The sequence below is a fragment of the Bombina bombina genome, chromosome 5 (genome assembly GCF_027579735.1).
Source record: "Bombina bombina isolate aBomBom1 chromosome 5, aBomBom1.pri, whole genome shotgun sequence".
Classification (NCBI taxonomy): Eukaryota; Metazoa; Chordata; class Amphibia; order Anura; family Bombinatoridae; genus Bombina; species Bombina bombina.
Genome location: NC_069503.1, coordinates 405,490,007 through 405,504,624, shown reverse-complemented (window position 1 = coordinate 405,504,624; position 14,618 = coordinate 405,490,007). Strand labels below are relative to the sequence as shown.

Here is a 14,618-nt window from a genome sequence, read left to right as displayed (position 1 = left end):
GCTCGTAAATCTGTTTCTAGAAAGATTTATTATCGGGTTTGGAAGACTTACATTTCATGGTGTTCTTCTCATAAATTTTCATTGCATTTTTTTAGACTTCACAGAATTTTACAGTTTCTTCAGGATCGTTTGGATAAAGGTTTGTCTGCAAGTTCCTTGAAAGAACACATCTCTGCTCTTTCTGTTTTATTCTACAGAAAAATTGCTAAACTCCCTGATATTCACTGTTTTGTACAGGCTTTTGTTCGAATCAAGCCTGTCATTAAATCAATCTCTCCTCCTTGGAGTCTTAATTTGGTTTTGAAGGCTTTACAGGCTCCTCCGTTTGAGCCTATGCATTCTTTGGACATTAAATTGCTTTCTTGGAAAGTGTTGTTCCTTTTGGCCATTTCTTCTTCTAGAAGAGTTTCTGAATTATCTGCTCTTTCTTGTGAATCTCCTTTTCTGATTTTTCATCAGGATAAGGCAGTTTTGCGGACTTCATTTAAATTCTTACCTAAAGTTGTGAATTCTAACAATATTAGTAGAAAAATTGTTGTCTCTTCTTTGTGTCCTAATCCTAAGAATTCTTTGGAAAGATCTTTACATTCTTTGGATGTAGTGAGAGCTTTGAAATATTATGTTGAAGCTATTAAAGTTTTCAGGAAGACTTCTAGTCTATTTGTTATCTTTTCTGGTTCCAGGAAAGGTCAGAAGGCTTCTGCCGTTTCTTTCGCATCTTGGTTAAAGCTTTTGATTCATCAAGTTTATTTGGAGTCAGGTAAATCCCCACCTCAGAGGATTACAGCTCATTCTACTAGGTCAGTTTCCACTCCCTGGGATTTTAAGAATGATTCTTCAGTTGATCAGATTTGCAAAGCAGCAACTTGGTCTACTTTGCATACATTTACTAAATTCTACCATTTTGATGTTTTTGCTTCTTCGGAAGCAGTTTTTGGTAGAAAAGTTCTTCAGGCAGCTGTTTCATTTTGATTCTTCTGCTTATAATTTAAGTTTTTTTCTTTTTCATTATAAGATTAAATTTATGATTTGGGTTGTGGATTAATTTTTTTCAGCGGAATTGGCTGTCTTTATTATTTATCCCTCCCTCTCTAGTGACTCTTGCGTGGAGTTCCACATCTTGGGTATCTCTATTCCATACGTCACTAGCTCATGGACTCTTGCCAATTTCATGAAAGAAAACATAATATATGTAAGAATTTACCTGATAAATTCATTTATTTCATATTGGCAAGAGTCCATGAGGCCCACCCTTTTTATGGTGGTTATGATTTTTTGTATAAAGCACAATTATTCCAATTCCTTATTGATTCTTTTTACTCCTTTCTTTTTACACCCCACTTCTTGGCTATTCTTTAAACTGAATTGTGGGTGTGGTGAGGGGTGTATTTGTAAGCATTTTGAGGTTTGGGAAACTTTGCCCCTCCTGGTAGGATTGTATATCCCATACGTCACTAGCTCATGGACTCTTGCCAATATGAAAGAAATGAATTTATCAGGTAAATTCTTACATAAATTATGTTTTTGTTCATGGTGGTGAGAGTCTACGAGACTCACCCATTTTCATCTATTACATCATTTAGATTTTTCTTTGGCTGTAGTTTTAGTTTTCCCTACTTCCTTTTCTACCTTTCAACTTCTCCTTCTTTTGGCTATACGTCATACTAGAATACCAGAGAGGTGGGAGTGATCTTTAGAGCTTTGGGAATCTTTGCCTCTTCCTAGTGTTCAGGAGTTGAATCCCAGGAGTAAAGGCTTATAGACTCACCACAATGAAAGAAATTAATTTATCGGGTAAGCATAAATTTTGTTTTTTTGTAAACTATATGACATATGAGTAGCCTTTTAGTTTTATATGATCTATATCCTCCGAATATTATGCAATTATAAACACTTATTTGAAAGAGGAGATACCTCTAAAACTTTTTTCATTTTCAGCTGTACATAATAGTAGAATTCTCATTGTATTTTCCGTCACTTAATTGCAGTAGCATAGTTGTATCATGTGATTCTATATTAATCAATGACAGCATGATTGTCTTTGTTTATATATGCAACATCTTTTAGGACTACGTATGGCTGTAAGTAAGATGAACTTTAATATGACAACCTATTCCATGGCACAATCACCTTTTCATATAAATATATTGATCATTTATATCTTATGTAAATATTTTTTTATTGAAAAATGTTTATAGTATTCATTGTGTATGCAGCAAGCTAAACAATAACACTTTACTAATTATATAGCCTTAAATATTGTTCCACTTTCACTTGGTTAAAGGGACAATCAACAACAGAATTTTAATTGTTTAAAAAGATAGATAATTCCTTTATTAACCATTCCCCAGTTTTGCATAACACACACAGTTATATAAATAAAAATTTTTACTTACTTTTTACTTGCATTTTAGCCAATCAGTGCTGACTCCTAGATAACTCCACGGGCGTGAACACAATGTTATCTATATGGCACACATCAACTAATGTCTTCTAGTTGTGAAAAACTGTCAAAATGTATTCAGATAAGAGGCAGCCTTCAAGGGCTAAGAATTTAGCATATGAGCCGTACTAGGTTTAGCTTTCAACTAAGAATACCAAGAGAACAAAGCAAAATTGATGATAAAAGTAAATTGGAAAGTTGTTTAAAATTACATGCCTTATCTGAATCATGAAATAAAATAATAAAATAAATAATAATTTTTGACTAGCCTGTCCCTTTAAGATTTCGGAAACTAGCCATTGAAAATTATGTTTGTAGCAATATCTTTTAAGCTTATATCCTTGGAGGTATTTTATCCAAATAAAATGTAATTGTGTATATGTAAAACAAAGGGATATTAATTATAGTAAACAGAAGGTTTGTAGTGTATAGTAAATATAAACTTTTTGTTTGTCAGCACCAATTTGGAGGCATATTTTAGCTTTTCTGAGGTTTATTTTTTGACCATCATAGTTAAAGAAACACTAAGGTCAAAATTTAACTTTCATGATTCAGATAGATCACACAATTTAAACAACTTTCCAAATCACTTTTATTAACTAACTATGCACAATCCTTTTATATGCACACTTTCTTATGCACCAGCTATTACTGAGCATTTACAAGAATACGTATATGCATTTTGTGATTGGCTGATGGCTGTCACATAATGCAGTGGAAAGGAAACTGAAACTAACTTTAAAATTTGTCAGATTTTTTTTTTTTACTATGTTTGAAGTTCTTTTGTATTGTATTTTTAGTTTGCATTTATTGATTATGCTTTTCTTCTGTGTTTAGTGGTACTTTAAAGGGATACTGAACTCACATTTTTTCTTTTGTGATTCAGATAGAGCATGCAATTTTAAGCAACTTTCTAATGTACTCCTAGTATCAATTTTCTTTGTTCTCTTGGTATCTTTATTTGAAAAAGCAGGAATTTAAAGCTTACGAGCCGGCCCATCTTTGGTTCAGCACCTGAGTAGCCCTTGCTGATTGGTGGCTAAATATAGCCACAAATCAGCAAGCGCTATCCAAGGTGCTGAAACAAAAATGGACTGGCTCATATGCTTACATTCCTGCCTTTTCAAATAAAGATACCAAGAGAAAGAAGAAAAATGTATAATAGGAGTAAATTAGAAAGAAAAAAATTCAGTTTCCCTTTAAGGTTTTATTTAATTTATACAATGATACCCCCCATTTGTATATTTTCTTTTAAATGAATCCTTCACTCTCAGGTAGAAAATATTCCTGGGGTCCATGAGAAGCAAAATATTTTAATAGTACCTTCTGTTCCTTCCAGTGTTCTTTAAAACATGTGACATTCTCATACATTTTCACTCACACACACACATTACATTTATATATATATCTTCATGGTAGTGAAAATGTTATATTTAGAGGTTAATTTTGTATTTTATTTCTTTTTTTTTCCTTTAGTGAAACATACAAGAATGAAAGGAATTTTAGCCAGAATCCTCAACATATCTTATTTTGTGATATATTTACTGCAATGGTACAAAATAGGCTGGCCTGCAGGTAATGCATACTGTGACATTTTCAGCATTTGTGTTAGTCATTTTTCAGTTCTGTATGTTAAAAGCCCTACGGCTAGATTACGAGTTTTGTGGTATGGGTGAAAAAGCAGTGTTAAGGCTCTTTTTCACTACTGCTGGTATTGCGAGTCTTGCAGGTTTAGCTGCACCGCACACTTTTTTGGCAGTAATGCCACGTAATTACCGCAGCTTTCAAAAAGTCCTTTTTCAATGGGACTTCCTTTGTACCGGTATTACGAGTCTGCCTGGGAGGCCAAAAAGTGAGCGGTACACCCTATACCGTCAAGATCCATACCGTAAACTGAAAGTCAGTAGTTATGGGTTTTACGCTACAAAGCTGTAATATAAAATTTATAACTAAAGTACTACAAAGTACACTAACACCCATAAACTACCTATTAACCACTAAACCGAGACCCTCCTGCATTGCAAACACTAAAATACAATTATTAACCCCTAATCTGCCGCTCCGGACATCACCACCACTAGAATAAACATATTAACCCCTAAACCGCCGCACTCCCCCATCACAAACACTAGTTAAATATTATTAACCCCTAATCTGCTGTACCTAACATCGCCACAACCTACATTACAGTTATTAACACCTAATCCAACGCCCCCAATGTCGCCACCACTATACTAAAGTTATTAACCCATAAACATAACCCTAAGTCTAACTCTAACACCCACTAACTTTAATATAATTAAAATAAATCTAATTAAAAATTCCTATCATTAACTAAAAAATTCCTATTTAAAACTAAATACTTACCTGTAAAATAAACCCTAAGCTAGCTACAATATAACTAATCGTTACATTGTATCTAGCTTAGTTTTATTTTTATTTTACAGGCAAGTTTGTATTTATTTTAACTAGTTAGAATAGTTACTAAATAGTTATTAACTATTTACTAACTAGCTAAAATAAATACAAAGTTACCTGTAAAATAAAACCTAACCTGTCTTACACTAACACCTAACCTTACACTACAATTAAATAAATTAAATTAATTAAATACAATTGACTAAATTTCAAACCCCCCCACTAAATTAAACAAAATAAAAAAGAAATGATCAGATATTTAAACTAATTACACCTAATCTAATAGCCCTATCAAAATAAAATAAGCCCCCCAAAATAAAAAAAACCCTAGCCTAAACTAAACTGCCAATAGCCCTTAAAAGGGCCTTTTGCGGGCATTGCCCCAAAGAAATCAGCTCTTTTGCCTGTAAAAAAAAATACAAACAACCCCCAACAGTAAAACCCACCACCCACACAACCAACCCCCCAAATAAAATCCTAATCTAAAAAACCTAAGCTTCCCATTGCCCTGAAAAGGGCATTTGTATGGTCATTGCCCTTAAAAGGGCATTTAGCTCTTTAAGTGCCCAAACCCTAATCTAAAAATTAAACCCACCCAATAAACCCTTAAAAAAACCTAATAACTAACCCCCGAAGATCCACTTACAGTTTTGAAGACCGGACATCCATACTCAACGAAGCTGGGAGAAGTCTTCATCCAAGCGGCAAGAATTCCTCAACAAAGCCGGGAGAAGTCTTCATCCAAGCCGGCAGAACTGGTCCTTCAGATGGGCAGAAGTCTTCATCCAGACGGCATCTTCTATTTTCATCCAGCCGGCGCGGAGCGGCTCCATCTGCAAGACATCCGTCATGGAGCATCCTCTTCTTACGATGACTCTTCCAGAATGAAGGTTCCTTTAAGTGACGTCATCCAAGATGGCGTCCCTTGAATTCCGATTGGCTGATAGAATTCTGTTCTAATCAGCCAATAGAATGCAAGCTCAATCCTATTGGCTGATTGGATCAGCCAATAGGATTGAAGCTCATTCCTATTGGCTGATTGCATCAGCCAATAGGATTTTTTCACCTTTTATTCCGATTGCCTGATAGAATTCTATCAGCCAATCGGAATTCAAGGGACGCCATCTTGGATGACGTCACTTAAAGGAACCTTCATTCTGGAAGAGTCGTCGTAAGAAGAGGATGCTCTGCGCTGGATGTCTTTATGATGGAGCCGATCCACGCCGGATGGATGAAGATAGAAGATGCCGTCTGGAGGACCACTTCTACCGGCTTGGATGAAGACTTCTCCCGGCTTCGTTGAGGACTTCTTGCCGCTTGGATGAAGACTTCTCCCAGCTTCATTGAGGATGGATGTCCAGGCTTCAAAACTGTAAGTGGATCTTCGGGGGTTAGTGTTAGGTTTTATAAAGGGTTTATTGGGTGGATTTATTTTTAGATTAGGGTTTGGGCACTTGAAAAAGAGCTAAATGCCCTTTTAAGGGCAATGCCCATATAAATGCCCTTTTCAGGGCAATGGGGAGCTTATTTTTTTTTAGTTAGGGTTTTATTTGGGGGGTTGGCTGTGTGGGTGGTGGGTTTTACTGTTAGGGGGGTTGTTTGTATTTTTTTTTACAGGTAAAAACGCTGATTTCTTTGGGGCAATGCCCTGCAAAAGGCCCTTTTAAGAGCTATTGGTAGTTTAGCATAGGCTAGGGTTTTTTTTTTATTTGGGGGGGGGGGGGATATTTTGATAGGGCTATTAGATTAGGTGTAATTAGTTTAAATATCTGATCATTTCTTTTTTTATTTTGTGTAATTTATTGTTGTTTTTTGTAATTTAGTTAATTTAATTTATGTAATTTATTTAATTGTAGTGTAAGGTTAGGTGTTAGTGTAAGACAGGTTAGGTTTTATTTTACAGGTAAATTTGTATTTATTTTAGCTAGGTAGTTAGTAAATAGTTAATAACTATTTAGTAACTATTCTACCTAGTTAAAATAAATACAAACTTGCCTGTGAAATAAAAATAAAACCTAAGCTAGCTACAATGTAACTATTAGTTATATTGTAGCTAGCTTAGGGTTTATTTTACAGGTAAGTATTTAGTTTTAAATAGGAATTATTTAGGTAATGATAGTAGGTTTTATTTAGATTTATTTTAATTATATTTAAGTTAAGGGGGTGTTAGGGTTAGACTTAGGTTCAGGGGTTAATACATTTAGTATAGTGACGGCGACATTGGGGGCGGCAGATTAGGGGTTAATAAATGTAGGTAGGTGGCAGCGATGTTAGGGGCGGCAGATAAGGGGTTAATAATATTTAACTATTGTTTGTTATGCGGGAGTGCAGCGGTTTAGGTGTTAATATGTTTATTATAGTGGCGGCGATGTCCGGAGCGGCAGATTAGGGGTTAATAAGTATAATGTAGGTGTCGGCGATGTCGGGGGCAGCAGATTAAGGGTAAATAAGTGTAAGATTAGGGTTGTTTAGACGTGAGGTTCATGTTAGGGTGTTAGGTGTAAACATAAATTTAGTTTCCCCATAGGAATCAATGGGGCTGCATTTCGGAGCTTTACGCTGCTTTTTTGCAGGTGTTAGACTTTTTTTCAGCCGGCTATCCCCATTGATGTCTATGGGGAAATTGTGCACAAGCACGTACAACCAGCTCACCGCAGCTTTCAGCAGCGATGGTATTGGAGTGCAGTATGGAACTCAATTTTGCTTTACGCTCACTTCTTGCCTGATAACGTCGGGTTTTTGTAAACCTGTAATACCAGCGCTGTAGGGAAGTGAGCTGTGCAATAACTTGCAAGTTATTACTGAACAGCTCTTACCGCAAAACTCGTAATCTAGCCACTAGTTAGTAATTAAGGTTCTCCCCCAACCCAAATTTTTTTTACGAAAGTTGATAAGATTTATTGATTTATCGAGACTGCATATTTTATTATTTTTTCTACAAAAAAATAAAACAAAAAACAAATAAAAGAAACAACCCCCCCCCCCCCCCAGTGAACTTTAGTGGAAACTAGGGGCGCGATCAGCCAATCAGATTCAAGTTCAATCTGATTGGCTGATTCAATCAGCCAATCAGATTTTTCTACCTTAATTCCGATTGGCTGATAGAATCCTATCAGCCAATCGGAATTCGACGGACGCCATCTTGGATGACGTCATTTAAAGGTACCTCATTCGTAGTTCAGTCGTCGGCCGGGATGGATGCTCCGCGTCGGAGGAGCGATGAATGAAGATTGAAGATGCCGCTTGATGGAAGATGCTGCCGGATGGAAGAAGACTTTGCTGCCGCTTGGAGAAAGACATCGCCGGGATGAAGAATTCTTCTTTGCCGCTTGATTGGGCATCGCCCGGATCGGATGAAGAGTTCTGCCCGGCGGGGTGAATACAAGGTAGGGAGATCTTCATGGGGGGTAGTGTTAGGTTTATTTAAGGGGGGTTTGGGTTAGATTAGGGGTATGTGGGTGGTGGGTTGTAATGTTGGGGGTTGGTATTGTGTTTTTTTTTTCAGGCAAAAGAGCAGTTTTCTTTGGGGCATGCCCCCACAAAAGGCCCTTTTAAGGGCTGGTAAGGTAAAAGAGCTTTGAACTATTTTTAATTTAGAATAGGGTAGGGCATTTTTTATTTTGGGGGTTTATTATTTTATTAGGGGGCTTAGAATAGATGTAATTAGCTTAAAAATCTTGTAATTTTTTTTTATTTTTTGTAATTTAGTTTAGTTTATTTAATTGTATTTTTAGATAGATATTTGTAGTTTATTTAATTTATTGATAGTGTAGGTGTATTTGTAACTTAGGTTAGGATTTATTTTACAGGTAATTGGGTAATTATTTTAACTAGGTAGCTATTAAATAGTTAATAACTATTTAATAGCTATTGTACCTAGTTAAAATAATTAACAATTTACCTGTAAAATAAATATAAACCCTAACATAGCTACAATGTAATTATTAATTATATTGTAGCTATCTTAGGGTTTATTTTATAGGTAAGTATTTAGATTTAATTAGGAATATTTTAGTTTATAATATGAATTAGATTTATTTAATAAGAATTTAGTTAGGGGTGTTAGGGTTAGATAGAGTTAATATAGTTAATATAAATACTATAGTAACTATATTAACCCTAATATAATTAGGGTTAATATAGTTAATATATATAATGTAATAACTATATTAACTATAATATACTTAGGGTTAATATAGATAATATAGCTGGCGGCGGGGTAGGTAGATTAAATTAGGGGTTAATAATTTTAATATAGATGGCGGCGGTGTAAGGGGCTTACATTAGGGGTTAATACCATTAATATAGGTGGCGGCGGTGTAGGGAGGGCAGGTTATAGGGCAAAAGAGCTGTTAACTTTGGGGCAAAGCCCCGCAAAAGGCCCTTTTAAGGGCTGGTAATAGAGCTTATTACTTTATGGATATTAGATTAGGGGTTAATAATATTAATATAGCTGGCGGCGGTGTAAGGGGTCAGATTAGGGGATAGATCAGGTAGATGGCGGCGGTTTTAGGGGTTCACATTAGGGGATAGATCAGTTAGATGGTGGCGGTTTTAGGGGCTCACAGTAGGGGGTTAGTTTATGTAGATGGCATCGGTTTAGGGGTTAAATACTTTATTAGGGATTGCGGCGGGGGATCGCGGTTGACAGGTAGATAGACATTGCGCATGCGTTAGGTGTTAGGTTTTATTTAGCAGATCGCGGTTGACAGGTAGATAGACATTGCGCATGCTAGTTTAGGGAGTTACGGGGCTCCAATAGTCAGCGTAAGGCTTCTTACGGCTGCTTTTTGTGGCGAGGTGAAAATGGAGTAAGATTTCTCCATTTTCACCACATAAGTCCTTACGCTGTATAATGGATACCAAACTGCGCTGGTTTGGTATACCTGCCTATGGCCCAAAAAACTATGGGCGACGGCAGAAATATACGCGCGTAACTTCTAGGTTACGCCCTATATGTGATACCAAACCAGCGCAAATATTGGCATCGCCAGCTTTTGCGGGCGACGATTTTTATCGGATCGACCCCGATATATTCATTTTTTCTGATTTAATTAAATAAAGAGCCAACAGATCTAATGTTGTTATCTCTCAAATAAAAATCTACCTCTATCACTTTCTTTTTTATGTTTACAAATTTGATCTATGGTCCTATGGAGCAGAGATGTGCAGTCATTTTCTTTGAGCATACTTAACATCTCACCAACACAGATTGCAAACATACGGTTAGATTACGAGTTTTTCATTTTGAGCTGTGCGGTGCTAACGAGCAGTTTTATCTCACCTCTCACTTTCCTACAGCGCTGGTATTACGAGTTTTTACAAACCCGTCATTAAAAGACAAGAAGTGAGCGTTGAGCAAAATTTGACTCATTACCGCACTCCAATACCAGCGCTGCTTAAGTCAGCGGTGAGATGGTCGTACATGCTCGTGCACGATTTCCCCATAGGAATCAACGTGGAGAGCCGGCTTAGAAAAAGTCTAACACCTGTAAAAAAGCAGCGTAAAACTCAGTAACGCAGCCCTATTGATTCCTGAGGGGAAATAAAATTTATGTCTACACCTAATACCCTAACATGAACCCCAAGTCTTAACACCCCTAATCTTACACTTATTAACCCCTAATCTTTCGCCCCCAACATCGCTAACACCTACATTATTCTTATTAACCCCTAATCTGCCGCTCCGGACACTGCCGCCACCTACATTATACTTATGAACCCCTAATCTGCTGCCCCCAACATCGCCGACACCTACATTATATTTATTAACCCCTATTCTGCCGCCCCCAACGTCGCCGCCACTATAATAAACATATTAACCCCTAAACCGCCGCACTCCCGCCTCGCAAACATTAGTTAAATATTATTAACCCCTATTCTGCTGTCCATAACATCGACGCCACCTAACTACACTTATTAACCCCTAATCTGCTGCCCCCAACGTTGCTGCCACTATATTAAAGTTATTAACCCCTAAATCTAAGTCTATCCCTAACACCCTAAACTTAAATATAATTTAAATAAATTTAAATAAAATTACTATCATTACCTAAATTATTCCTATTTAAAACTAAATACTTACCTATAAAATAAACCCTAAGCTAGCTACAATATAACTATGTAGCTAGCTTACAATGTAGCTGTCTTAGGATTTATTTTTATTTTACAGGCAAGTTTGTATTTATTTTAACTAGGTAGAATAGTTATTAAATATTTATTAACTATTTAATAACTACCTAGCTAAAATAAATACAAAAGTACCTGTAAAATAAAACCTAACCTAAGTTACACTAACACCTAACACTACACTATGGGGCCTAGTTATCAACGTGTCTACTTTTCCTGCCTTCGCCGGCCCAATACGCCCGCCTAAGCTTGTCTCACATTGCCGCCGCGGACCTGCCAAAATTCGGCTAACTTATCAAAAAAGCTGTCAAAAAGCCGCGCACCAAGTACAGGGCGATGAACAGCGGACTGTGAGAGTTATCTGTCAGCAGCGAACTTGTACTTTCGCTATGGTCAGACTCAAATTGATTCCTCTGGGATCCGCCGCCTCCAGGGTGGCGGTTTGAAAACCAGGTACGCTAGGCCGTAAAAGTGCCGAGCGTACCTGCTAGTTTTTTGATAACTAGCAAAAGTAGTCAGATTGTGCCATACTTGTGTGCGGAACATCTGGAGTGACGTAAGAATCGATCTGTGTCGGACTGAGTCCAGCGGATCGAAGTTTACGTCACAAAATTCTACTTTTGCCGGGATCTAACCTTTGATAACTAAGGTGAATCAGCCTCGCCACAAATACGCTGCGGAATTCCAGCGTATTTGAGGTTGACGGCTTGATAACTAGGCCCCTATAATTAAATAAATTAACTAAATTCACAATTAAATCAATTAAATTAGCAAAAGTACAAAAAAATCCCCACTAAATTACAGAAAACAATAAACAAATTACAAGATATTTAAACTAATTACACCTAATCTAATAGCTCTATAAAAATAAAAAAAGCCCCCCCAAAATAAAAAAACCCCTAGCCTAAACTAAACTACCAATAGCCCTTAAAAGGGCCTTTTGCGGGGCATTGCCCCAAAGTAATCAGCTCTTTTACCTGTAAAAAAAAATAAAACAACCCCCCCAACAGTAAAACCCACCACCCACACAACCAACCCCCCAAATAAAATACTATCTAAACAAACCTAAGCTCCCCATTGCGCTGAAAAGGGCATTTGGATGGGCATTGCCCTTAAAAGGGCAGTTAGCTCTTTTGCGGCCCAAACCCTAACCTAAAAATAAAACCCACCCAATACACCCTTAAACAAACCTAACATTAACCCCCTGAAGATTGACTTACCGAGAGGTCTTCATCCATGCCGGGCCGAAGTCCTCAACGAAGCCGGGAGAAGTCTTCATCAAAGCCGGGCGAAGTGGTCCTCCAGACGGGCAGAAGTCTTCATCCAGGGGGCATCTTCTATCATCATCCATCCGGCGCGGAGCCGGTCCATCTTCAAGATATCCGGTGCGGAGCATCCTCTTCTTCCGACGACTACACGACAAATGAAAGTTCCTTTAAGTGACGTCATCCAAGATGGCGTCCATTAGATTCAGATTGGCTGATAGAAGTCTATAAGCCAATCGGATTTAAGGTAGATAAAATCCCATTGGCTGATGCAAACAGCCAATAGGATTGAAGTTCAATCCTATTGGCTGATCCTATCAGCCAATAGGATTGAACTCACATTCTATTGGCTGCCACTATATTAAAGTTATTAACCCCTAAATCTAAGTCTATCCCTAACACCCTAAACTTAAATATAATTTAAATAAATTTAAATAAAATTACTATCATTACCTAAATTATTCCTATTTAAAACTAAATACTTACCTATAAAATAAACCCTAAGCTAGCTACAATATAACTATGTAGCTAGCTTACAATGTAGCTATCTTAGGATTTATTTTTATTTTACAGGCAAGTTTGTATTTATTTTAACTAGGTAGAATAGTTATTAAATATTTATTAACTATTTAATAACTACCTAGCTAAAATAAATACAAAAGTACCTGTAAAATAAAACCTAACCTAAGTTACACTAACACCTAACACTACACTATGGGGCCTAGTTATCAACGTGTCTACTTTTCCTGCCTTCGCCGGCCCAATACGCCCGCCTAAGCTTGTCTCACATTGCCGCCGCGGACCTGCCAAAATTCGGCTAACTTATCAAAAAAGCTGTCAAAAAGCCGCGCACCAAGTACAGGGCGATGAACAGCGGACTGTGAGAGTTATCACTCATCCGATCTCGCTGCTCTTCGGCTTTTTGACAGCTTTCTTGCTAGCCTGTCACTAAGCACTCACACTAAACTACACTGTTCTACCCCTATACAGGTGCCCCCGGAGCCCCCTGCAACTAAATAAAGTTACTAACCCCTAAACCGCCACTCCTAGACCCCGCCGCAACTCTTATAAATGTATTAACCCCTAAACCGCCGCTCCCGGACACCGCTGCCACCTACATTATACCTAGTAACCCCTATCCTGCCCCCCCTATACCGTCGCCCTCTATAATAAAGTTATTAACCCCTATCCTGCTGATCCCGCACCTCGCCGCAAATAGTTTAACCCCTAAACCGCCGCTCCCTGAACCCGCCGCAACCTATATTAAATTTATTAACCCCTATCCTGCCCCCCACTACACCGCCGCCACTGTAATAAAATTATTAACCCCTAAACCTAAGTCTAACACTAACCCTAACACCCCCCTAACTTAAATATTAATTAAATAAATCTAAATAATATTTCTCTTATTAACTAAGTTAATCCTATTTAAAACTAAATACTTACCTGTAAAATAAACCCTAATATAGCTACAATATAAATAATAATTATATTGTAGCTATCTAAGGATTTATTTTTATTTTACAGGTAACTTTCAATTTATTTTAACTAAGTACAATAGCTATTAAATAGTTATTAACTATTTAATAGCTTACCTAGCTAAAATAAAGAGAAATGTACCTGTAAACTAAAAACTAACCTAAGTTACAATTACACCTAACACTACACTATACTTTAATAAATTATTCATATTTAAAAGTAAATACTTACCTGTAAAGTAAACCCTAAGATAGCTACAATATAATTAATAATTACATTGTAGCTATCTTAGGATTTATATTTATTTTACAGGTAACTTTGTATTTATTTTAGCTAGTTAGAATAGTTATTAAATAGTTATTAACTATTAAATAACTACCTAGCTAAAAGAAATACAAAATTACCTGTAAAATAAATCCTAACCTAAGTTACAATTAAACCTAACACTACACTATCATTACATTAATTAAATAAATTAACTACAAATAACTACAATTAAATACAATTACATAAACTAACTAAAGTACAAAAAATAAAAAAAGCTAAGTTACAAAAAATTCCGATCAGCCAATAGAATGCAAGCTCAATCTGATTGGCTGATTGGATCAGCCAATCAGATTGAACTTGAATCTGATTGGCTGATTCAATCAGCCAATCAGATTTTTCCTACCTTAATTCCGATTGGCTGATAGAATCCTATCAGCCAATCGGAATTGAAGGGACACCATCTTGGATGACATCCCTTAAAGGAGCCTTCATTCGTCGGTAGTCCGTCGGTAAAGAAGGATGTTCCGCGTCGGCAGGATGAAGATTGAAGACCCGGCTTGGAAGATGACATCGCCCGGATCAAAGACTTCTTCAGCGCCGCTTGGAGGATCACTTCA

At 36.9% G+C, this 14,618-nt stretch overlaps 1 protein-coding gene across 1 annotated transcript in view; it reads left to right on the top strand.

Annotated features, from left to right (window-relative positions):
• The window catches only part of NEK10 (NIMA related kinase 10), a 1,556,164-nt gene that overhangs the window by 50,217 nt on the left and 1,491,329 nt on the right, over window positions 1–14,618 (top strand). Inside the window, exon 3 of the mRNA XM_053715742.1 lies at window positions 3,920–4,018. Within this exon, the coding sequence (XP_053571717.1) occupies window positions 3,920–4,018 (99 nt within the window). The remainder of the gene's footprint in view (window positions 1–3,919; window positions 4,019–14,618) is intronic.